The sequence below is a fragment of the Cornus florida genome, unplaced genomic scaffold, assembly GCF_030987335.1.
Source record: "Cornus florida cultivar Cherokee Brave unplaced genomic scaffold, ASM3098733v1 CherokeeBrave_3.0.0_Hap2_Chr04, whole genome shotgun sequence".
NCBI lineage: Eukaryota > Viridiplantae > Streptophyta > Magnoliopsida > Cornales > Cornaceae > Cornus > Cornus florida.
In genome coordinates, this window is record NW_026775574.1 from 35,971,163 (window position 1) to 35,997,696 (window position 26,534).

At 36.4% G+C, this 26,534-nt stretch overlaps 1 protein-coding gene across 3 annotated transcripts in view; it reads right to left on the reverse strand.

Annotated features, from left to right (window-relative positions):
* The window catches only part of LOC132303143 (lysine-specific demethylase JMJ29-like), a 47,378-nt gene extending 22,927 nt beyond the window's left edge, over window positions 1-24,451 (reverse strand). The window contains exons 1-11 of one of the 3 annotated variants that reach the window (XM_059800267.1): window positions 22,725-24,451; window positions 22,537-22,652; window positions 21,747-21,846; window positions 21,510-21,651; window positions 20,882-20,945; window positions 19,978-20,800; window positions 18,055-18,384; window positions 14,258-15,331; window positions 13,224-13,296; window positions 13,058-13,143; window positions 6,632-6,728 (exon numbers count right to left, since the gene is read on the reverse strand). In XM_059800267.1, coding sequence (XP_059656250.1) covers window positions 6,666-6,728; window positions 13,058-13,143; window positions 13,224-13,296; window positions 14,258-15,331; window positions 18,055-18,384; window positions 19,978-20,800; window positions 20,882-20,945; window positions 21,510-21,651; window positions 21,747-21,846; window positions 22,537-22,652; window positions 22,725-24,056 — 4,203 coding nt within the window. In that variant the 5' untranslated portion in view covers window positions 24,057-24,451 and the 3' untranslated portion in view covers window positions 6,632-6,665. Of the gene's footprint in view, window positions 1-6,631; window positions 6,766-13,057; window positions 13,144-13,223; window positions 13,297-14,257; window positions 15,332-18,054; window positions 18,385-19,977; window positions 20,801-20,881; window positions 20,946-21,509; window positions 21,652-21,746; window positions 21,847-22,536; window positions 22,653-22,724 lie in introns of all 3 variants that reach the window. The other 2 variants (XM_059800266.1, XM_059800265.1) reach the window with 2 other exon arrangements.
* Window positions 24,452-26,534: the final 2,083 nt, after the last annotated feature.

The following is a 26,534-nucleotide window of genomic DNA, read 5'->3' on the forward strand; positions in this document are numbered from 1 at the left end:
TAAATAGCAATAGTTCCCTCTCTCAAATAGCTAACAGTAGTGAGACCATCCAACAAGTTAATTATTTAAAAACATCAAGGTTCTTATCTAAAAACTAAGCCGAATAGTAGTAATAAATAGCAAACACGACTTCATTCACCTGTGTTCTTTACACAACCAGTCCCAAGCCCGGATAAAGGAGGGTTGTGTCAAGTAGCTTGACAGCCGGCGTAAAACTGTAATGACCAGTATGAACATGAATATTATGAATACACGAGTAAATGCAAGGGCGTTCCCTTAAGTGACATGTTGAAGCATCCAAATGCTTCGAAAAATGGGCAAGGGGCGCCACATTGATGTCTAGTTGCTGTGAAAATGGTCAAGGGTTCCCGTGTTTTCCTGGACGAGCACGGGTAAAAAACGTTAGCCCAAGATAGTAGGCTTAGAAATCAGTCAACCAATGATTCTGCACAATCAGAGTATCAATATGACGAGCGCCAAACCGGACAGAAGCAGAAAGCTAGTCAAGAACATACTTGCGTTAAGAGATGAAAATGCCAGCCTTGGACACCTCAATAACAAAGAAGTACTGAAGGGGACCAAGATCCTTAATCTCAAACTGACGCCAAAATTTAGATTAGTGTCATCTCTGGAAAAAACAATATCATTGACATACACAATGAGAGCAATTGTCTTGCCGCCTAAGTGAATTAAGAATAAGGTATGATCAGTTGCACTCAGAAACCAAATTGGAGCATGGGAGTACCAAAGCGATCAGAACAAGCTTGAGGGGACTGCTTAAAGCCATACATGGATTGGCAAAGATGACAAACCATCCTAGAATGTGCAGGAAAACGAAAGCCTAAAGGGCAAAACATACACACCTCCTACAAGTCACCATTGAGAAAGGCATTCTTGACATCTAATTGAAATAGAGGCTGAGAACAAACTGCAGCAACAGAAAATAATACACAAATAGTGTTCATCTTAGTAACCGGGGCAAAAGTCTCCTGATAATCTATGCCATGGGTTCAAGCATAACCCTTGGCAACCAATCGGGCCTTATATCAAGGAACTGGCCCATCTAGATTATGCTTAACTGCAAACACCGAACAATAGCCCACATAGCCTATCCTACAAAAGGAAGCAAAACCATGTCCTACGTTTGATTTTTTTTAAGTATCTGCAGTTCTTCAGTCATAGCGCCCTACCACTGAGATTGTGCTAGTGCATCTGCAATAGTAGAAGGAAGAGGAACCGTGGCAACATAAACAAGAAAACTCCGACATAAGGGTGAGAGCACAATCAAAATGTTTACCCTTCCAAAGAGCAATAGGACAAACATCAAGCAAACCAATAGCTTGAATAGGCAGAACTCGTGTTGAAGGGACAAGGTAGCATGTCGTGGAAGTAGAGGCTTAAGCCTGTTGTCTATAATTATAGATAAACCATTGACAATTGGGAGGATGGTAACACTTGTAACTTTTCTAAGATCGAGAAGAGCCCAAAAACACACATTTCAGTGCTTTGGGGTAAAGTTTTGTACGAGTCTACCCTAACAGTTGAACAAAGCACACACACCCAGAGGCCCGCGAGGGAATCAAAAAAGAGATTGATTGGGATGTCAGTTTTACAGTGAGGCTACAAAATTAAGAACTCAAAAAGGTGTCCAATTAATGATGTAGACAACTCATAAGTGTACTCTGTACCATGACCAAATCATAGTTGTTAAAGACTCAAGGAGCACTAAGGCGCCAAGGCCTCTTGGAGCCTGAGGCGCAAGTTGAGGAAACAACAAAAAAAAAAAAAAAGCACCCAATAAAGATGTGATATTGTGGCCTGAATTTGGTGCCCAACGACGACCCGTTGGAAAAATTTTTGACCCCTTTTTTGCTCATGGGTCATGGACCCTAATTAGCCTCTTGTAGCCCAATTTATAAAGGTGCTTAAGGTTTGGAGTGGTGCAAGAGAGAGACTTTGAAATTCGTACAGAAACTAGGGGTTGCAAAGTTCGACACGACCTGCCAACATGACACGAGTTAAATGGTAATGGGTTTACTATAAACGGGTTCGTGTCGTAAATGGGTTGACACGATTAACCCGTTAAGTTAAACGTGTCGTGTTCGGGTTTTAGAACTCAACCCGTTTTGACCCATTTAGTTAAATGTATCACCCGTGAACCCATAAAACCTGTTTTGACCTGATAGAGGACATTTAGGTCATTTCATAGTATACATAAGAAACTCTACATATCACATTATCACCTTTAGTCATTAGTCTCTCTCTCTCTCTCTCTCTCTCTCTCTCTCTCTCTCTCTCTAGCAAGTGATTCATTCTCAAAAAGAGAACACTCTTCACGACAACAAAAACAACACCGTAGTCTTTGGAGAATTTCGTAGTCTATTGTACGCCGCCTGCGCACTCAATCCACCTGCGTAGAGCTCTAGTCGCACAGTACCATCTACAACTCTAATTTTTTCGTATTTTTCTCTGTTAAACTAGCAAATATGTGATTTTCTTACTCGACCCCGTCACTTCCCACCGGCACTCATGTGATTAGTTACCTTACTTTCTCTCTCTAGAAAAATTTCCTTGCAGATCCGTACACCTCCACAAACCCAAAATCCAAATCTATCTTAGCCCGACACACAAATCTTAGAGGACCTTTTTTCTCTCTTCTCCTTTTCTACCAGGTTCGTTTCGTTTTATATTAATATTATCTACTCTCGATTTGATTCTCTGTTCAATTGTTGTTGTAATTATAGCAATCAATTTAAATTTTGTTTATTGTGGGACTCTGTCTAGTGTAGCTCAATGGGTGTTTCAATCTTCTGCTAATTACCGCATAGAACTGACTGATTTTGCAAGAATTTGATGTTTTTGTATCTGGGTTGAGTGGATCAATTATCAATAATTTTGGGATTATGAGTTGAAAATAAGGTCTGTGACACAGCTTGTTTAACGGGTCAATTGGGAAAAGTTTTTTTGTAATTTAAATTATTTAATGATTGAGGGACTTGAGCTGATTAGGATTTTAAAATCCGTGTTGATTTGATAGATGCAATTTAGGGCTTTAATTACCCTTGTTTTGTTTTCTGAGAAAATATATTGAAATTCTACTCAATTTAGTCTGATAATTGGACGATGCACTGTTGGGTTCACTAATTAATCTCTCTGGGTCCTAAGTAATGAAAAGTATAAGAAATCCAGATTTGGGGTTTAATTTTTGCTCATTGCATTGCAATTTGAGATCTTGATGCTTTGTTAATGTTAGGAAACCAATATTGAATCACGGTTATGATGTGTTATTCTTCAGGCAGTTATCTTCTCTGTTGGGAATTGACTGGCTTTTTGGTTTGAAAAGTAAATGACTCTTAATAAACTTCAAATTATATTCTTATTGCAGAAAATAGTGAACTAATAAATTTTTTGTGTATATTTTTTATAGATACAATGAAGCTTCAAATGGATGACTTGATTGATGATGTGATAAAACTAAATATTAACAATGATGATCCTGCTGAAGGGCCAATGTTCCACCAGTGCTAGCATGACCGAAAATTAAAATCCAGGGACTCGTTGCCTCAAGATTCAGTTTCAGACATTTCTATTAAACAATTTTATTTGGTTCTATAAAAATTAATAACTTACTTATCTTTTGTTTTTAATCTCTTTTGGACTAGAGTAATGTCTTTTGTTTTAACTTATGACTTATCTCAGTTTCAGACATTTCTATTAATCTTTTTTGTTTTCATTTGTTTGCTATTATTTTAATCTTTGGCCACATTAAACAGGTTAAGTTGTTAAACAGGTTAAACGGGTAAACGTGTTAAACAGGTCGTGTTTGGTGCGTCTAACACGACTCATTTATTAAACGGGTTACACGTGTCGTGTCGTGTCACCCGTTTAATAAACATGTCATGTTCGGGTTTAGGATATGTGACACAATTATTAATCATATCGTGTTCTGGTTGACATGTTTAGTGTTATACCCCTAGGTCAACACGACACGATGATAACACGTGAACCCGAATTGCCACCCTTAACAGAAACAAAGCAACGGGCTAAAAACTTGTAATCTCCGATTTGACACAGTGAAAACTTTCGCCGAATCCCAACCGTGGACGTAGGCTGTTACCGAACCACGTATAAATCTTTGTGTTCTTTGTGTGGCGTATTTACTTTTCTGTCGTGATTCTTGATTCAACTTGAGTTCGTTGCGTTTGTCATAACAAATGCAATAATAAATATATGGGTTAATTTCATTAACACCCCTCGAATTTGGCCAAATATCACACTGAAACATCTTTCGAAAATTACTATCACTTAGGTCAAATTTACTTTTTCATCCCTTACACCGTTAAAAATGTGCAAATAGACAATTTTACCCCTAATTTTATAATATATTTTTTTACAAAATATTAGCCATCTAAAATGACAATTTTACCCCTAAATTTTGTATTACCTTTTATTTTACTTTCTTTCTCTGTACTCTTTTTCTCTCTTCGCCATTGGAACACTTCTTAGATACTGATTCAAACAAGCTATATATCAAACACCCAGAAGAGATTACCACTTTTCTTCATCTGGGTTTGTCTCGGATATCATCAACAATCCAATTATGAATATATGAGTGGACATCTGACACCCACAAACCACCAACCTTTGATTGTGTATATAAGCTTGTATATATACACATATATACATGGGTTGTGGGTCTTCAATTCATACATCTTTTTGTTCATATTTTTTTCGATTGTTTTGCACTTTATTTACTTTTTTGAAGTTAAATAATTAATTTCAATTGATTCCCATACAAGCTTGTGCGAATTTTATAATTAATGGTTGTATGTATCGGCGTGTATATATACATTTTGGGTCAAACAATTTTTGTGCTGGTTCAGTGGATATCATGAACAATTCTTGACTGGATTAGGTCATATTTTGATTTTGATTGGAAATGAGGGTACAAGTGTCATTTTAAACATCAAATAGTTCTTTAATAAGTCAACATAAAGTCAAAAAGGTAACAATGTCATTTTACATACAAAAATAATCTGACACCACTAAAAAGTAACAATTAGGGTGTGAGAGAAAGACGAATCAAACGTTTATAATGTGAGTGATGGTAATTTTCGAAAGTTGTTTCAATATGAAATTTGGCCAAATCTGAGGGGTGTCAGTGAAATTAACCTTAAATATAAAGATGCAAAAGTCAAGTAAACCAAATACTTTCAATAGCAAAAAATAGCAAGCATTTTCACACACAATAAAAACAGCATGTAATATGCATTATACTAGTATCACTATAAGCACTGAAGTTCAAAAGTATTTGCAAATTAAGCTTGCAAATGGACCAACGAAGAAGAAGGAAAAAACAGAGAAGGTAAAAAAAACAGATCAGAAGGAAAGGGAAAACACAACAGAAGTAAAAAAAAAAAAAAATTAATAATAGACCAAAAGAAGAAGAAGAGGGGAGAGAAAAAAAAAAAAGGCCAAAAGAAGGAGAGAGAGAGAACAGAGAAGAAAAGAGGGAGAGAGATCAGCAAAAGAAAAAATAAACAGAGAAGAAGACAGAGAAAAAATATTAGAGCAGAATAAGAAAAAGAGTCCGTGTGTGTTGTCGGAGGCAGAATATACGAGTGAAGCGACTAACTAAAAGAGTATGTTGTTTGGAGTGCTAAATCTTCAAGTTACTTTACCTTTTGTTTCTATTCTATGTGAGGGTCCACCACTAAATAGATTAGCACCAAACCATTTAAAAGTCAACAAATAGGGTCCACCACTAAATACATTAGCACCAAACCATTTAAAAGACAACAAAGAGGGTCCACCACTAAATAGATTAGCTGCAAACCATATAAAAGTCAACAAAGAGGGTCCACCACTAAATAGATAAGCACCAATCATATTTGAACAACTATTTTAAAAGGCAACAAAGAGGAACATTTAATCAGGCGCGCCTAAAGTGCCTTGGGCTTCACGCTTCTAACCACGAGGCGCTCGCCTTTTTAAACCCGTTATGCATTACTACATGCGGCGCTGAAGCTGCGCCCAGTCGAGTGTCCGGCGTGACTTTGACAACTATGGATCAAATTTATTTTTTCTAATGGTACAACCATTTTGAGTCTAAACAAATTATCACAAAATTTTTAAAAATGGTATACACCTCATTTTTATCCTGATGAGATATACAAATGTAACACGATCATCAATAAACAACACAAAATATCAAAATTCAAGATTGGAAGTAACTAGAGAAGGCCCCCACACATCTTAATAAACAAGATCAAGAAGTGTTGAAGCAATTTTATTACTACTAGCATGATAATTGGAACATACATGTTTAGCTAGGTGACACGTCTCACAGGATAAATCTTAAACTCCCACATTACTAACTAAAAGAAATATGTCCTAAACACAAGTGCTAGCGCATAAGTTGGTGTCTTCCTAACTCTACTCTACTTGTTTTATTTCTGTGTGATTGCTTTAATTTAGTAAATATCTTATCAAGCAACAATTTGGGTTAAAGTAGCATGTGACATGAATTTATCCCTCTTTTAAGTGTTTTTCAATTTAAAATCCACAACCAACTTACAAACACTACTAACAGCAATAAGATTAGTAGTAAGCTTTGGAATATGAAGTGTACCTGGTAAAGTTAAAGGAGTAGCGGATATGTGGCCCTAAAAGCAATGGAAGATGGGAAGCCATCCACGAAGCGTACCTTGTGATGGCCAGAGCAAATCCTATACGAGTAAAAGGAGGACATACCAGTAATATTGCCTGAAGCACCAGAATCAATGATCCAAGGTGTCAAAGATGTAGATAGTAAATACGCTATATGCAAATGCAATATTACTTGAGTAGGCATAAGTGGAGGTTCCATAGTTGTTAAGGCTCAAGGCGCACAAAAGCGCAAATGCCTCTTGGAGCCTGAGGCGCAAGGCGAGGTGCGCGCCTGAATGAAGCAAGGCGCACGTTGAAAAAAAAAATGCACACTTATTACTTGCATATACTCTATGAGATTTAGAAAGACAACAAAAAAAGGATAATTCTATTTTTTGAACTAATCAACTAAATGATAAATCTAGCTTCACTTATCATCAGTTTCAGTAAAACTGATTTTTTCACAGCAGTTTAAAAATAGTGAGTTAAAAGAATCTTTTTGAACCCATCTAACTAGCTTGCAGCACTGCCTGCATACAAATACAGACAAACCTCATGACAGCATCCATAGTCCATACAACAGTTTGATGTGATTTCTTATCATAAATGTCTATTGTTGCTTACATTATTAACAATTGTAGAATATCACGTTAATCAGTCTACCAACACATATATTAAACAAACAGATAAACATCATGAGCATCCATACAACACCAGCTGGCAGGGCGCCCACCAAATAAATAAAAAATAAAAATAAAAGAAGAGCAGAGAGAGCCAGGAGAAGAAGAATAGAGAAAAAAAAAAAAAAAAAAAAAAAAGAAAAGAAAAGAAAAGAAGAGCCGAGACTCGGCTCAAAAAATAATAAATAAATAAAAGAAAAGCAAGAGACTAAAATAAAAGAAAAGCAAAGCAAGAGTGAAGAGTCAAGACTCGAGAGAGCCAAGAAAAGAAGAAGAACTGAAGAAAAGAAGAAGAAGAAGAAGAAGAACTGAAGAAAAGAAGAAGAAGAAGAAGAAAAAAAAAATACCGAGAAGAGAAGAAGAAGCAAGAAGGAGAGAAGAAGAAGTGAGGGAAGGAGAACTTACCAGGCTTCGGCGCAGACGCAGATCAGGTAGATCCGAGAGTCGGAGTCCAGGCTTCGGCGCTTTGCAGATCTCTTCTTTCCTGTCTCTTCTCGTACTTCTCTGTCTCTTGACTCTCTTCTTTCCTTTTGCTTTTTGATTCCATTTTTTTTTTTTTTTTGCTTTGTAACTTGCAAGGTATAGGTTTTGACACGTTTTGTTGTAATAAACAAATAAAAACTAGAAATAAACAAATACACAAGTAGCACATCCAAAATAATAACAAAATAATTATAAAAAAAAAACTATTTTTCATCAAGACGCGCCTGTATCTCGCCTGTAGCCCTGAGCCTTTTCCTAAAAGGCGCGCGCCTTGCTGAAGACCCTCGCCTTAAGACAATCCAGGCGCCAAGGTGGCGCCTTGCGCCTCCGGCGCCTTTAACAACTATGGGAGGTTCGCAAGGATGATGTCTCCACCTGATTAAACAATTGTTTGAATGTCTAAATCAGCTTGAGTAAAGGTAATTTGTGGCAAATGATAGAAAGACAGAGTTGTTAGAATTCGACAAGAAGTATGGTTAGGTAACAGGATGCACAAAGGATCAAGACTACTATTGTTTCTGTTGCGGTGGACGTCAATAAAGTGCATAACAATGAGATTTGATGCGACCGAACTTCCCGCAATAGTCAAGCCGTCCACACTATTGTCCAAGCGAGTGCTAACACTCTGAATTGATTGGGATGGTGCAGTTCTTGAAGTGTTCAAAACACAAACTGCCATAGTAGAGCGGTCAGCAAAAACACCACATAAAGGATGAGTACGGCTCTCTGGCAACATATAGGAACATGCATCCTTAAAAGCAGGGAATGAAGACAAGCTGAACAGATTAACACGAGCATACTCAAAATCATCATTCAACCTGGCAAGAAACTAAAACACTCAATTCCTCTCCACAATCCCCAAATAAAAATTTGGATCTTCTGGATCCTTCCAAGAGTGGAGGTAATTATAATATGATATCTCCACCCAAATGGAACAAAGCCTGGCGATGTAACTGGAAACTGTCGAGTCACCCTGAGTAATCCTAGTGATATCTCTTCCCAATTGGAAAATCCTTGTGTTGTTTTGCCACTCAGAATAAGTGTGATGTAATGAATTCCAAATCTTCTTAGCAGTCTTCATGAACATATAGCTAACGGCTATGTTTGGTTGCAATAAATTGACTAACCAACACATAACCATGGCGTATCAACAAATCACAGGAGATATATCTTATCTGACACAGCTAGCTCTTTCTTATAACCAATAATTTATCAACCTTGCCTTTGCCTCCAATGTACATCCTAGTTGATTGTGCCAATACCAAATAGTTGGAACCATCTAACCTCATTGTGGTCATCTGAAGTCTTGGATTCTTTGATTGCGATGCTGGGAAAAATGGCACCACCACCCACAAAACTCGAGCCATGAGAATAAACAATCGAGGACACTGAATGTACCATATTTTGTCACACGACAATAAACAACTCCAAAAACACACAAATCCTATCAACTAATTAAAGTTTCTCTTCAGACCATAAACAATCAACAATTTCCCTTCAGACCAATCCCGAAAAGCCCCAGTATAGAATTTTGTTAGGAGCATTGCCCGCTTACATATATCTGGACAGCCTCCTCAATATTCAAAAACACTCTATAAACTTACAAGAATTTACCCAAGCCCTTAGGTATTGGAGACCAACTATACTGACTTACCCAACCCTAGAGTAAAAAAAAGAACTTGTAAAACTTAGAAATACCTGATTTCAATCACAAAAAAGCAATTCACGTGATCATATGCAGGTAATGTCACAGGGTATTGCTAACTGCCTAAGGCTGTCACACAAGCCACAAGGTTTGCTAGAGTTATAGATAGGTGGTAGCTCTAATACCAAGAATAAATACAAGATAGAAGAAATACAACACAATTATCTAAATGTTTGAACGACAATAATCACTCATTCATAGCTTAGGAATTTATATACTAAAAGAGCACATGTTTATATTACAAGAAAACAAAATAAAATCATTACATACTCTATGCCCAGACAAACACGTAAATAAAGTCAAATTCAATGATTCTAGGTCAGCATATCTCGACTAATATGGTAAGTCACATCCCATGTTTCTAGGCATCAAATCTCGGCTAGCATTTGAGTTACTTGTAGTAAATATACTATGTGGCCTCGCCTTGCGCCTAGGCTCTAAAGGACCTCTAAAGCCTTGGTGCGCCTTGGACCTTTGATAACACAAGGTCTGCACCAATAACATTTGAACAAGGGGGGAAAAAAAGTTTCAATCAGGTGTGACGCATGCCTTTGCCACACTTTGTGTATGTTCAATAGGCGCACACCTAAGGCAATTCATCTTTGACAACACTTGCACCTTTAATATGGAATATGAATGCTTTAATAAATAATTGGTGAAGTGCAAAAAAAAAAACGTCCTTTTGCAAATAACGCCCCTAAACTAAAAATTGCCCCCTTGGACTATTTTTTTTTTTCATAATTGGAGTTGTATTATAAAATAAGATATGAAGTATAGGAGAACAGATAGCATACCCTCAGACAAGAATAAACCAATGGGCTGAGAAATAAAACAGCGAAAAAGCCCATTTCCAGTACAAAGCTAACACAAATTGCCCCCTTAAACTATTAATTTATTGCAATTAAGGACACACCCACCACAAAAGACTATTTTACCCTTAATGTTTAAATTTGTCATTTCTTATTAAACTATTTTTATTATCTTTTTTCTCTTATCTAAATATTAATTATACTATTTACCCTAATTTTATTATAAGTTTCAATTTATCATAAAAATGGAAAGGGAAAAAAAAAATTGTAACTACCATTTTCTAAAACGATTAAACTTATTATTAAAATTTTACTATTTATAATAAAATTTATTATACTCAGTTTAAACTTTTTTACCGTAGAAAAATACCTTCTTTTTCATACAATATATTGATGAAAAATTAATAAATTACTGAAATAAAAAATACATTCTTTTTCATGCAATATATTCATGAAAAATTAAGAAATTAATTAAATTGTTTCAAATTTTTCTACTTGAGAACTTTATTTAAACAATTAATTTAAAAAATTAAAGGTAAATTTATGCAAATTTAATGGAGAATACGTCATCAAATTAGTATGAATTTTTTCATAATTTATTTCAATAAGAAAAATATTTAATTGTAATTCAATAAGAAAGGGCATTATGTTCATTCAATGTAAAATATTTTAGTCATTGGAGTAGTTTGCAACAAAATGTGATAGTTCAGGGGGTATTATGTACAAAATATAATTCAAGGGGGTTATTTGCAAATTCAAACATTATTCGGGGGGTTTTTTGCACTTTACCCTAAATAATTTAAATTTTCAACTGTGCACCTTGGCTTGCACCTTGCACCTAGGCTCCCTAGCACCTTAGTGCAAATTGGGCCCTTGATAACACTAGTTTCAGCACCTGAAAATCAATTCTTAAATTTTTGAGTACTTAATTTTCAATTCTATCAAACAAAACCCAAAGAATTATCTAGTTTGCACAGTTTCTGATAGGGATAAAAGATAAGGCAGTTCAACAGGCGATATATAGGCAACCCAAGGTGGCAGTTAGGGGTGCACACGGTTCGGTTCCTTACGGTTCCGGTCGGAACCGGAACCAGAACCGTTCACAACGGTTCCTAAAAAACGAAACCGGAACAGAGGGCGATGGAAACTGAAAGATATGGGTTTTGATTTTTTGAACAATCTGAAATGATATGCCGATATAGGTTTTGAACTTTTGATTCTTGCAGACAGATATAAAATATATGGGTTTTGAACTTCTGATTCTTGTAGATTTTGTAGTTTACAATTGCAGAGAGAGAGAGGGCAAGTTTAGCAGTTGCAGAGAGAGAGAGGGGCAAGCTTGAGAGTTGAGAGACAACAGTTGAAGCTTGCAAACCCGAACTGGAATAGCGGGCAATGGAAACTGAAAGATATGGGTTTTGATTTTTTGAACAATCTGAAATGATATGCCGATATTGGTTTTGAACTTTTGATTCTTACAGACAGATCTGAAATATATGTGTTTTTTTTTTTTTAATTAGTAAAGATATATTAGAAAAACGTTCAAAAGGGGAACGTGTCCCTAATACAAAAAAAAAGGTCTAAGGACCAATAAATAAATATATGTGTTTTGAACTTCTGAGTTCTGATTCTTGTAGATTTTGTAGCTTATAGTTGCAGAGAGAGAGAGGGCAAGTTCAAAGTCGAGAGAATAGAGATGGAGGCGATTGGGGAGGCTGAGCCGCTGAAATGATTTGCCCTAAAAATAAATTTTTTTTTAGGCTTAGACTTCAGAGTTACTAATAATATAATCAAATATTATATATATATATATATATATATTATGGTTCGGTTCTGGAACCAGAACTGTGAGACCGGAACCGGAACCGAATCGAAACTCAACGGTTCCTCATTTTAGGAACCGGAACCGTGAGGTTCTTTCATGCACCCCTAGTGGCAGTCAACATGGTTAAATATAAGGTAGTTAATTTAGTTAAGGGAAAAGCAAAGGCTGCACCATTTGAAATTCAAAGGGCAGAGTCTGAGCCTGAGCAAGGATAGAGATGGGAATTCAAATTCGAGGACCAGCTATAAAAGCAGCTCAAGCCTACCAAACAGGTATGACTCAAGCAGTACAACTATATCTCATTTAATCTCCTGTAATTATATTGACTGACTTGATCATCAGAGAGTATATTTGGCAGGCACCACACCAGTGATCTCTGACAATATTCCTCCCCTCAGACCAGAAACGGGGCCATTTTAGATCGTTTCAGAATCATTCCCCAACTGTTTCCTTCTTTATTTTAATAAAATTTTACAAACCTTAAGGACAAAAAAAATGGAGAGGCACACTAAGTACAAAGTAGCACATATATAAAGAATTATCATAGGCTCCATAGCAGTGAATGTGACTTAAGTGTGAGGAACAAGAACCAAAAGATGTAGAAATGCCTCTACAAAGAACTACCATAGGAGCTGAAATAAATTGTTGCAATCTTGTTGTAACATCGAGTCATGAAACTTAAACAAACCAGTCAAAAACTAGAGTGTTTTACAGGTTCAAATGCCATGCATGTATTAAAGGTGACATGCAATCTAGGATTGTCCTTAAAACCTAAAAATCATCACCTCGGTGACAATGTAACGAACCGCCTACCAATTATTCTCATGTCAACACCCCCTGTTCAATTAACTTCAAATTTAAATCTAGTCTTCTATAGGGCAGCAGATACTTCTAAAGTCTATAGTACCTTCAAATTTCTAACTTGATGAGGACAACCGGCAGGTATAAAAACTGCATCTCCCAAATTTTGCACAAAAGTCCATGGTTCAATTCCTACATCACAATGCAAAAACAATATAGCCATGAGCAAGAATTAAATCCAACTATGCACATTGGATATATGATAAACTAACCATATTCCTCCTTAAGTCTTCTCTTGTGCTCCAGAGTCAAGTAAAAGGTTTGGTCATGAATGGGGTGAACAACCTGTAGCATCAAGAGAATGAAAACAAACAGGCACTATCAAGAACAGATTTTGTCATAAAGAATGATACACCAGAACATGAGACACAAAAGGATACTAAGCATGCCCACAAATTTATGAATTTATCTCCAGGTCACCTTGTTTGATACTTCTATTGTTTGTATCATGTGTCCAAATCCAACTATAATTATCTCCAATTCCAGAACTTTATAGGTACACTCAGGAACCAAAGGACACTAAAACTGACAAGTCATTTTTTTTTTTTTTAATAATTAAGCAAATTCATTCAAAAAGTCATTTTAAGAGCATCTGAAGTGATTTCAATGATTATGAGCAGTACAAACTTCTTTATTCAAATAAATGGTATTTGAACATATTTACTTGAGTAAGAAGCATGGTCCGTAATTTTGTTCATCTTATTTTATGCAATGGATCCATTTATAAAATATGATTTTGAGTCCAGATTTTGTGGAAAAAAAATGAGATGCTTCCATTTCCAAGACCTTTATCCAAACAATGAACCGCACAGTAACCAGAAACAAGGGCATGTCTGCATAATCGCCAGTAATTCAGACCATGAAACAATAAGTTTTTCATAGTAGACAAATTGGATCCACAATTATCAAAATTTACTGGTTTAGCAATTCAACTTTATTTAGAGAGAGAGTGAGAAGGGCTGAAGTTTAAGTTTCTCTCTCTTCCATTACTGTCTTTCTCCTTCTGTTAGAGAGACTATCCTGGGACTATCAAAAATTTAGAAGTAAACTTGTAAACTAAAATTGTAAATAATTATACAAAGTGATAGAACAGGAAAGAGGGAGAGAAATTAAAGAGGAAGGTTGACTCAAGGCAGAACTTTAGCATGCTAGAGTCCACCAATTATTTGCCTATATTTTAGTATACAGTATACTTTAAAAGGAAAATATCAAGCCAACTTAAAGAAATTACTGGATAAGTTATCACCTGCTGTAATGGAGAGCAAAAAATATGCCTGAATTCCCTGAAGTGTTTCCTAAGATATTCCTGCAATTTAGGAACATCTTTTCTCCGGAAAATGTCCCAGACAGCACCGCCCTCTATGTGTTCAAACCCTTCTAAACTATTTGCAGAAGTTTCAGAGACACTACTCTCACCTGTTTTATATCGATCCATTTTTGCCTCTTCACTTGACTCAGAAGATTCAGAAATATTTTGCTCGCAACTAATTACCATCCCATCATTATCCTTTCTGCCCCCTCCCATTGAGCCTGCATGCGAAGTCCCCCTCTTTCTCTTTCTTCTTTGAGGATCTGTACTTCTCTTGTTACTTTCTTCAATCTCGTCATTGCTAATTGTCTCTTCAGATGGCAAACCAGAAGCAGATTTTTCAACCAGTTTCTCTGAGACAACATCATTTAATTCACTACTTGTGGTTCTGCAACTACCATCACGTGCTTCATCCCCACCAGCAAGAGGGGCACTCCCATTTGCACTTTCTCCACATCCAGCAATTTCATTCACTTTTTCTCCATTATCAACACTATGTGAGCTTCTCTCCACTTCAACTCGAACATTTAGCATGTTCTCATCAGTCTGGGCATCAAATTCTCTCATCTCTTTGGCTTCTTCTTTCATGCCCATCTTTTCTTCCAACATCAATTTTTGTGTGAAATATCGCCTTTTCAAGCCAGAAACACCATTGTCCCCATGTTGTTGAGCAGTGATATCAATAGTTGCTTCAGCAAAAGTACCACCATTTTCCTCATCAACACCATCAATATGTTGTTTAACATTCATAGGCATGCTTCGAGCCCCACAAACATCCAAATGCTGGCTTGATGCTTCAGTAGTAGCATTTGTATCTGACTGAATTTTGAAGGAACCTGTAATACAATTCTCCTTGGATAGCGGATGCTTCTCAACCACTTGGCTCAATGTCTGACTGTTTCTGAAGAATTCTATTTCATCCTGAGCATTGTGTTGTTGTTTGAACTTTTTTATACTACGAAGTTGGCCTGGTGTGGGCGTCACTGCTTCAGTATGTGTCAACACATTCACCTTCAACAGAAATCAGAACTTCATGAATTCAAGAAAAGGAAAAAAAAAAAAATAAGAGAAGTATAAAGAATCTGAAACAGTATGATGAGATTGAGTATAAACTCAGCCAAACTTAAACTGTTAAAACACATTGAAAGGAGGGAGTGCAGCACATAACCCCAGCACAAAAAGATATTTAACCTTTTTATCACAAAAGCATGATTTCAATGTCTCAAAGAATGAATCAAGCATCACTAATGGAAAATAAAATGTACTTATTCAATAGATAAATAAAAATAATAAAACAGAAAATTAAATTAATTGAATAAAAAAACCAGAGAAAAATAAATACAGTTAAAATTTTTATAACATAATAAACTATAACAAAATTACAACTTACAACTTCTACATTATTAAATCACAAAATATATAAAAATAAATAAATAAATAATAAAACAGAAAATTAAAGTAATTGAATAAAAAAAATCCATCAAAGAAAAAAATACGGTTAAAATTTTTAAAACATAATAAACTATAACAAAATTACAACTTACAACTTCTACATTATTAAATCACAAAATATATATAATGTAAATATTTGTAAAAATGTAAATAACTTACCTCCTAAATTTGAAATGTAACCTTAGATAGATAGATCTTGTGTTTTAGAGGTGTTCAAAGCTGGATCTTGTATTATAGAAGTGGTATTATACAAATCAGAAAAGAAATCAAAAATTTAGGAAAGAATATGAAGAAAGGTGGCAAAATGAAGTTTTCAATTCAATGGCCAAAGGGGTCATTACGGGGCCATTACAACCGTAACAGTGCCAAAATGGTCCATTACGGTAGTGAATCTGAAGCACATGATATAATGGCTCGTGACAAAAAAAAATTATCAGGCCATTATTGTTACTTTACAGTCATTATGACCCATAACAATCATTATTATAAACACAGATCGAGAGGGAGTAAGGAATAATGTCATAACAATATCAAGCATCAGGTTTCCTGCCAAACTCAAGATTATGGCATTCTTTCTTTTTCATATTCCTTTTTTTTTTTCTTTTTTCTTTTTTCTTTTTTCTTTTTTTGTGAAAGAGGGTGTTCGCACCCCTATAGGGAAAGAACTAATCCCTTTGGATACTTCAGTCATCCCCAAACCACCTATATCAGGTAATCCCATAGTGAAGACTTAATGCTTCTACAAGTTAACGAGGCCAAACCTCTATGCCAACTCAACTACCAGTGGTGTTTATGATTTATATATCATTATTTTATTCAAACAAAAGAAATAATTGAGAAATATTCTTATAATTAAAGATCAGAAGATTTTTTTTTTCTGGCCATTGATTGAGTAATTGTCTGATCACCATAACAAAATGGACCAGAATAAAAACTAATCCATTCGGGATAACCTAAATCATTTGCAATATTAAAGGAATAACTCAAAGTTGATTAAATGCCTGTCGATGTTAGCTTTAAACTTGTGATCAAAATAAATATTGAACTAGGTTCACGTTTTCATATGTACCTTCAAAGAACTGACCAGGCTTGCATATTTTATTAATGACAATAAGATTACAACCCCAATTCCAAGACCTTCTTTACTATTTTTCATGTTAGCACTTCTACCATTGTGCAAGCTTTTTACCAATACCTTACAAATTTTCTATCTGATATTCAAATTTATGTTTTATTAATACAATACAATTAACCGATGACCTAATATGGACATTCAAAATATAATACAAAACATCAAATAGAATGGCATAAATTAAATTGGTACAAATATCTACACGAGTTTTACATATACAGGTGGCTGATACTTTATAGACATGTCCATAATTTGAAAATATTTTTTTATTAATTTGGACATATGGCCAACACATTTCGGACACTTGGCCGACGCATCCTACGCACTCCAATACAAAGTCTTAAATAGTACAAACATATAACAACCTTGAAAATGATATTAATACAGTTCAAACTGTCTAACCTCTTATTGGTTTCAGAGTAAATTAATACTATATGCATGTCATAACATGTGGCGACACTTTTTATGTAAAACAAAATTATAATTATAATGACAAGGTAGGAGAGTAACAACATATATAATATTAGGATATACACATAACTCTCTCCTCTAAATTATGAAACATGTTACAATTATTTTATTTAATAAAATTATATAAATGGTAATTTAAATTTACATTAGTCGTGTCCACGTTGTACCCATGTCCTATCTTTTTAGTATTTGACGTGTCGGCGTGTCCGTGTCATATCGTATCCGTGTTGTGTCCGTATCCGTGCTACTTAGCACACAATATTGCCCCTAGTGTGGCTCAAACACTCAACCTCCCCTTTGAGGAGGAGAGATCGTTTCTACGCAAGGTTTATATATCATTTCGTAAGTTGGACAAAATATATATTTATCCACGTATTTCTAACTGCATAAGTGTGTGTATGTCTTTATGTCTGCACAACCCCCATAAATGGTCTAGTCTTGATGGAAGTGCATTATATGCTTCTAAAGACCATGATTGGCTGAGCTTGAGCATGGAATTGTTAAAAGGCAGCGTTGTTACCATCTTAGCGTTTCTTACAACCATGAATAGACAACCCAACATTACATTTGCATAACTGATGGCAGGAACAAAGTTCCAAGCAGTAATGCAATCTTAAAAGAAATTACCCAGTGATGAATAATGCAAAAGTCTATTAGAAGACCACAAATCGAAGCATACCGCATCAGACATATCACAGTGAAGCTTGGTTACAGAATCTCCACGTCCCAGCTCCTGAGCAATTCCATATGCAATATATGTCTTTGGCCCCAAGTCCGGCTTCAAAGAATTTTTAGGTAATTTGACAGCAAGATTTAGGAAGCCCTCCCGAGGATGTGTATATTCTTTGAAGGGCAAGCAACTTATGAACTCAGCACCATGACGTGGCAGGCGTTCCTCAAAAAAACTAGAAGGGGGCCAGTCTTTCAACTTCAGAATCTGAGGCCATCCATCACTGTCAGATCGGCCCTCCAGATACCCTTTAAAGAATTGGTGGATATTAATTTCTACCTGCATTTTTATCTCAAGAATATAGTCAAAAACATCAATCATCAAACAACAAAGTTCTCTTAATGTCAATTGAAAAATAACAAGCATACGTGAAAAGGCACACGCAAATTCAACAAAAATGGGAAGAAATGGAGAAACATAAAAATTATGACCATTGATAAAGATAAAATCAATCACCGGAGTATAAAAGCAATCAATCCCGGATTCTGTTTACATTCAACTACAATCAAATGCATAGAGCCAGCAGGCAAACACAATTTCAAATCAAACCTGATAAGTACAGAAACATGTTCTGAAATACAAATCAGGAAGCCTACAAGAGCCTTTACATAACAATTGTGGGTTATAGTTTAAAAAGAATCATGAACATTAATAGAGTGGGGACACTACCAAGGAAGAACTCAAGACAGACCTAACGTTTGAAATTTAACAAAGTAGCTGTTCTAAGGCTCAACCTCACACCAATAGCACTGATTCTCAACCATTAAACAGACGAACCAGGCAACAGCCCTCATGAACCTTAATAGAGAGAGAGCTCCAAAAGAACTATGGAATGATTTTTTATTGTAGATTGGGTTAAGGGTAGAAGAACAGTGGTTATAAAATCATTCTGAGGAGAAGTTCATATATTGTGCTATTAATAATTTTGACAAAAAATTACTTGTAGAAAAGATGTTCAACAAGAATTAAGTTTTACCTTTTTAGAATGGAAAAAACAGACAGCTTCCAAAATAGTATAACTTCTATAACAGAAAATCAGAAGGCATCAGGTGAGGAATAGACTAAATGAAGAAACTATTCGAAATATAGAATCATACTCAAAGTATGTGGTAAACCTTTAAAAATAAATGAAGGTTCTCTTTTCCAAAACCCCAATTTTCTCCAAGTAAACCTTCTCACATATGATGAATCAAATTTGACTTGATATTCAGGGTCTCCAATGAAAATAATTACTTTACCCAATACCCATATTGTTCCCCTCCTATTGCTTCATCATTCCACCCCATCTCCCAATAAATGCGAAATGGCATGAATCATTCTCTAAATATGATGGGGGCCAGTATCATTCAATCAAAAACACTTGAATACTATTAAGACGGATGTACACTTAAGCCATTCAAATTGTTATTGATTACAGAAGCACATTACATTTAAATCAAACACAGTCCAACATAATCAAATAGAGAAAAGAGAAATACAGCACAATTTTCAAAAAGCCTGAGTACAACCACATGGTTTGAGAATGTATCATACAAACAAATCCATTCCAATAAAAATTAGGTAGTTACAAAATTTTCTTTAAATCAACCAAACAGTTAAGATAACGGGAAAAGTATGATATAATTGGAATCGCAAAATTAGCTATGCATCCTAGACTGGAATGCATGTAGTGGTATGGAACGAATAATGCACTGACATAACAACTACTTGAACTGATAATAGATCCAGCGTCCTCTATAAGTACTTTTCATTTATATTCTCGTGAAATCAAAAAAGAAAATATGATAGACCAGACCCGTCCATTGCTACATCAATTGCATGTCATCAATTTTCAGCATTATTGAACAGCAAAGGTTGAAAACTGAAACTGACCTCACACCAGTCCAAGCAATTAATGGCATTTACATCCAGATGTAGAGAATGCTTGGTATTCTTGATCTGACGGAATGCACGCCACATAACCATTGGTTCCCAGCTCAAACCAGAAGTTGTTTCAAGCACATTATTGACAATCACAGGTTCCCCTTTGAACCAATGCCGCTGAAAATGCTTCAAATCCCCATGTTCAATGTCTTTGGCTGTAGGACAGTACAAATAGTTGTCACTGGAATCTTCTCTAGAAGCTGCTTTCCGTAAATCACCGCTGTCCATGTCAATTTCGCCCATAGAGTTGAAACAGGAGCACCGTTGGTCATGAATCTCAGGCACATCCTTAAGTTTGTATGTAGTGGCTATTTCTTCTGCTTTAACTAACAATTCTGAAAGCCAATCTTCTGGGAAGATACACTTCAATTCTAGAATCCCGTGACCACAACCACCCATGCTTTCTGGAGGACAAGGAATTCTACCATTTTCCGCTTTCCAATCAGATGTTGACTTAACATGATCCACCGAGCTAGTTTCAACAGGTATACCTGAAGGAATTCTACCATATTCCTCGGCTCTCTGCTCAGATGTTGACTTAACATGATCCACAGAGCAATCTTCAACTGGTACAACTGAAGTTTCTCTCTCTTTTTTAGAATCTTTACCATGCAAGTACTCTGGCCCATTGTCAATATAATGCATAATAACTTCCGGCTCACCTCCCTGCAATTTGCCACCACGGAACTCCCGACAACAAGTAAGGCATAGGTCATAAGCACATTTTGGACAGCTTCTGTGGAAGTCAACAATGGAAGTTTTGCAATTGTTGCTGCATAAAACATGTGATAATATGAAGTCCTTCATTTTAAGAAAATGACATACAAAGAAGATATAATTCAAGAAAACCTACCAATAGATGCGTTCCTTAAGAGAACATTTTGCCTGTTGCAGCATTATCTCTGACAACGATAACCCTAGCCATCCATACATCCATTGGCAAAAAAAATATAACTATATCAGTGGCTGAATCTAACTTTGTACTATGCTTCTCATACATAGAAATTTAATTTGAAACATCCCATTCAGTTACTTGATAAGGTAATTCTTGGGCTTGTAGCGATTGGTCATGCAAGAATTTACCTCTCTTCCACCTATTGAAGAGTCCATTTTATTTTCCCAAAAAGAAGGGGAAGGAATATATACATGTGTGTGTGTGTGTGTGAAGAAAGAAAGAAAGAAACCACTTCTGCCATGGTTCCTGATGTAATGGCACAGCAAGTAAATCTAATATCATAGGGAAAATTTAGAGTGCATCTAATATCATAGGCAAAATTTATAGGCAATTATTATATTCATATAAAGAGCTTTAATACTTTAGAACCTTTTTTTATTCACCTCAATACAATTTCAATGCCATATGCTATATGAAACTTTTTACCTATCATGAACACACTAAAAGACTGGGAAGCAAATGATAAAAAAGCTGCATCCCAAGTTAAGTGTGAAGGCTACCCAACATTAACATTGAAAAGGACTACCTTGTATGCTAGCCTCCAGCTCTTTCTCCATTATCCGTTCCAGATTAAATTGCTTCAAAATTGGGAGAAGCAATTGTAAAATATATTTGGAGTGCTCAACTTTATCATTATCGTTGACATCCGTTTTTAAATTCTTTAGGTCCTACAGAAGATGGTGAAGAACATAAAATGTTATATGTAAAAGACTCTTTAAAAATGTGCCAACAAAGCATAAAAAGAGGAGTTAATGAAACTGACTTTAAGTGGTACATCTAAACGCAAACATGATTTGCAATTGCAATTTTCGCGACAAACAGGGCAGGCATCAGCAAAAGCCTCCTCTGGCATCTTAGGGTACCTACATATCGTGACACAAAAATAATGATAACAACATCAATTGCAACATACAGACAAAGAAAAAATCATGTTCAAATGCATAACAGACAACTAAACCAACAACTGCCTGTGAAGCTAAAATGTTGAATGACAAGACACATGCTTCACAACTCTCACGTCCGCATATGATTTTTTTTTTCCAAGCCTGCATATGAATAACCAGGGCAGAGATGAACTAACAAAGAGGACAGGTAGGATATAACCTTTTTCTTACTCAAACAGAACTTTTTCCTTTGTAAAATTTGAATTATAGGGCTAATTCACCAACTTGACATTGAGGTAGATGAAGGCAGCAATTTTTCAACATTGTACATTCATGATCCAACCTTTTTTTGGTAGATTCCATGATTCAACTTAACAAACAAAATTTGAAACAGTAAATGGAACATAAGCAAGTTAAGCAACTGTTCTCTTTCAAAATTAAGAATGCACATCACGGGATCAAAAACAAAAGGAACAATAACAACTGCGCAAAGCTTCATTAGAAAACAATTGCAACTCAAATTCAATACTGCAAAATAGTTTTATATCAAACTCAAATAACTAAAAAGGAAAGACCTGACATGCAGCCCAATTAGCACCCAGAACATAGAATGTGAAGAAAAAGGACAAGAAGCAACAAAAATTTTGAGCTAAAAAAACTCCTCCGTACCATCTAGTCATGCAAGGGACACAATATCGCTTCCTCTTACATTTTGTGCATCGAACAACTCGGCCTTTATCATTCCTCTGGCACTGGTGACACATATTGGACTCAACTCCATTTCCCTGTTAAAAACAAAAGTTAGAAAACAGAGAAGCCACAAGTAAAAACAACCAAACAAGTAATACTCGTATTACGTTCTCATCCTTCTTCTTTGCACCCTTCAGCTTCGATACAGGCTCTTGTTTGACATTTTTTGAAGCTCTAAGTGCATAACCCTTGGTTCTACTTATATCTGAACCATTGTAATTTCCCTCCCCCTTCACATTAATGAATCCTCCTACCAAATCTTCGTCTTCACCTTCTGGAGAAACCCTAACCTCTTTCAACTGTGGCTTCCTCCTCCTCTTCTTACTGCCTTCTGGGGCATTCGCTGCCATCACAGAATCACCCTTTTCCTTCTTCTGAACCTTCTTCTTCCTCTTCTGACCGCTTCTTCTCTTTGGCTTATCGTCTTTGTCCTCCTCAGAATCGAAGAAGTCCGCTATTCTGTCACCCATAATCCCCTTTTCCCCATCCTTTTCCTCCTTCACTGAAAGAATACCATTTCCTTTCCCCTCTTTGGCTGCGGAGGGATCTTGATTATCTACCTTCTTTTTCCTTCCTCGCTGCCGAGGAGCGAGTGCTACTCTCCCCCCATGGAAATCATCATTTTTCACTTGATCTTCCTGCAATTTTTCATGGACTATACTTTTCTCTCCCTTTTCCTCCTTCACGGAGAGAATACCATTTCCTTTCCCCTCTTTGGCTGCGGAGGGATCTTGATTATCTACCTTCTTTTTCCTTCCTCGCTTCCTAGGAGCTTGTACTACTCTTTCCCCATGGAAATCGTCATTTTTCTCTTGATCTTCCTGCAATTTTTCATCAAAGCCTATACTTTTCCCCTCTTCGGCAGTGGAGGAATTTCGATTCTCTCCCTTCTTTTTCCTTCCTCGCTTCCTCGGAAGCGATACTACACTTCCCCCACAAAAATCATCAGTTTTTTCTTGACTTTCCTGCAATATTTCGTTTTCCTGGCCCTTATCCTCCTTCAATGAGAGAATACCATTTCCTTTCCCCTCTTCGGCAGTGGAGGAATCCCGATTCTCTCCCTTCCTTTTCCGACCTCGCTTCCGAGGACCTGATGCTACTCTTCCCCCGTGGAAGTCACCATCAGTTTTTTCTTGATTTTCCTGCAACTTTTCGTTTTCCCCTCCCTTTCCCTCCTCCTTCTTCACTGTGGAAGGAGCCTTTCCTTTCCCCTTTTCGGCAGCAGTAGAGGAATCTGGATTCTCTACCTTATTCTTCTTCTTCCGACCTCGCCTCCGAGGACCTGCTACTGCTTCATCATCATCATCATCATCATCATCATCAGTTTTTTCTTCGTAACAGCCCTTACCCTTACGACATCGTTTCCCGTCCGTATAGGCAATCTGGATGATTTTACCATCTTGACCTTCTTCAACCCCGTGAACAGCGTTCTCGTCCATGATCGATTCACTACTGCTAAGCTCTCACACTCAGTAGTCACCGGAGAGAGACTAACCTAACTTTAGAGAGGAGGGTGGGGGGTTGTTTTGTGTGTGCGTGTGTGAGAGAGAAAATTTGTGGGCGGGCTTGGGTTGGAGGGTTTCTGAAACTATGGATGATATTGGTATGTTTTTGATTTTGAAATCATGAAAAGAAATTACCGCCTTTCTCGGCCTATTTATAAAGGGAATATGGAGGTCAGATTGCTATAATGCGCTCTGATGCGCATGAAATGGGAACTCCAAACGGACTTCCCAGTGAGTCAGTGACCATTGGATTCTCGTGTTAAGAAGAGAGACCCGAGATCTGAGCTCAAAGTTCCTTTTCAAACACAAGTACAATTGTATTCCAATTCTGATTTGTTACCAACTAGAAAAGGAGCACGCGGTCAAAATACGGATTGTATATAATAGTTCGGTTCGAGGCCCCTGCTTGGGGAGCTTCCTAGGGCCTCAAAAAAAAAATTTGTAACTATAATAAATATATGTATATATAGAGAAAGAATAATATATAACACTGTCTTAGAGAGAGAGAGAGAGTGATAGAAAAGAAAGGGATTTTCATTCAAATTGTTCACCACAATCGTAGCATTTTATAGGCTCAAATGTTAGCTTCCTCTGTACGCCTCCAAGACTTCCTCTGTACGCCTCCAAAATGTCTTCTCTGGTAAGCTTTCACAATGTGATCATATTTTACGGACCCTATACATTTATAAATATATACATAACACTTTCTTTTGGGATCCACAAAATTACATTAAGAATATGCCTCGTTAAAATCTTGTTAAAAAAAACCCGGTGGGACAAAACCCTAGCGAAGGGAAAAGAGTATAATATTCTTGTGTATCTGAAAATGGTATTGCATAAATTAAAACTGTCTCATTAAAACCTTGCCAAGAAAACCCAATGGGACAAAAACCTGGATGAAGGAAAAATAGTACAGTATGTCAATACCTCTTCGATCAATTGCTCCCCCTCATTAGATCAACCCTGAAGATCATTTAGTTGACGCATTCCAATGTTGTGCACCAGCTTCTTGAATGTTGTAATTAGAAGCGTTTTAGTGAATAAATCTGCTAAATTTTCACATGAACGTATCTTCTGAATATCAGTATCACCCATTTTCTGGAGTTCATGTGCATAAAATAATTTTGGTGAGATGTGCTTGGTCCTGTCACTTTTAATATATCCTTCTTTTCATCTGTGCAATGCATGCCACATTATCTTCATATAATACTATTGGCCTATCTTTTATTGATGAGAGAGCACATGTTATTCGAATATGTTGGATCATTGACCTCAACCAAAAGCATTCCCTGCTTGCCTCGTGAATTGCGAGTATCTCAAAATGATTTGAAGAAGTGGCAATCATTGTCTGTTTCATAGATCGCTATGATATAGCTGTGCCGCCACAGGTAAACACATATCCTATTTGTGAATAGACTTTATGTGGATCAGAGAGATAGCCGGCATCTGCATATCCAATTAATTGAGAATTTGATTGTGACGGCCCAAGTTTTTCAACCCGGTGCGTCAGTGATGAACCGAAAGATGACCCGATAACGGATCCGAAATGCGGAAGCAGAAGATAAACAACGGTCTCTAGAGATACAACATGACTCTAAAATGCCAATGTGACCCTCAACGAGGTCACAGAACCCAAAGGAATCAAATGCAGAAGCAACGTTTCAAAAGCGAACAAGAATGAACCTAGGAGCAAAAATGTCATTTCCAGCTTAAAAGTGGGTGCCACTGAGCACACCATTGGAAAAACAACAAAAAATTAATGAATTTAGACTCAAGAATCACTTGATTCGGAGTCCGGATGAAAAAGATACGGCTAACGGAAGAGAAGGGGCAAAACGGTCAAAAAGTGCAAACCCTAGATCATCTAACCGATTACCAAGCCTTCCTAACCAGTTAGGAAACCAAAAAACTCGACCAAAACACTGCCCAAGCACATGTAACCGGTTACCAAACTCCTCGTAACCGTTTACATGTGAAAGAGGCAGAATGGGCAGCAAGAAATCCTGGCAGCAGGGGTTTTTTTTGAAAAAAATGGAAATTTAAGGACCTAGATAACATTTTCTGGAAAAACACAAAGAAGAAACCCCGCTCAAAATTGAGTTTTTTATGTGGGTTGTGAGGAAATCGAAAAATACGCACTATGAAATACCCAAAATGCCCTCCCAAGAAAACTGGTCCAGATGGTCCAAAAAGTTGCTAATGGAAAAACAAAAGTTGAACTTTGCGATTGATTTCCGATATCAAGATGGCATTTTCTAGAAAAACACGAAGAAGAAAACCCCCCAAGAATCACATTTTCTAAGTGACTATGTGAAGAACGGAATTTATTTCCCAAAGAAAATTCCCAAAATACCCTTAGGTCAGAATATGCAACAAAACTGAAAAATGAGTCCGTAGGAGGCTCATTTCACC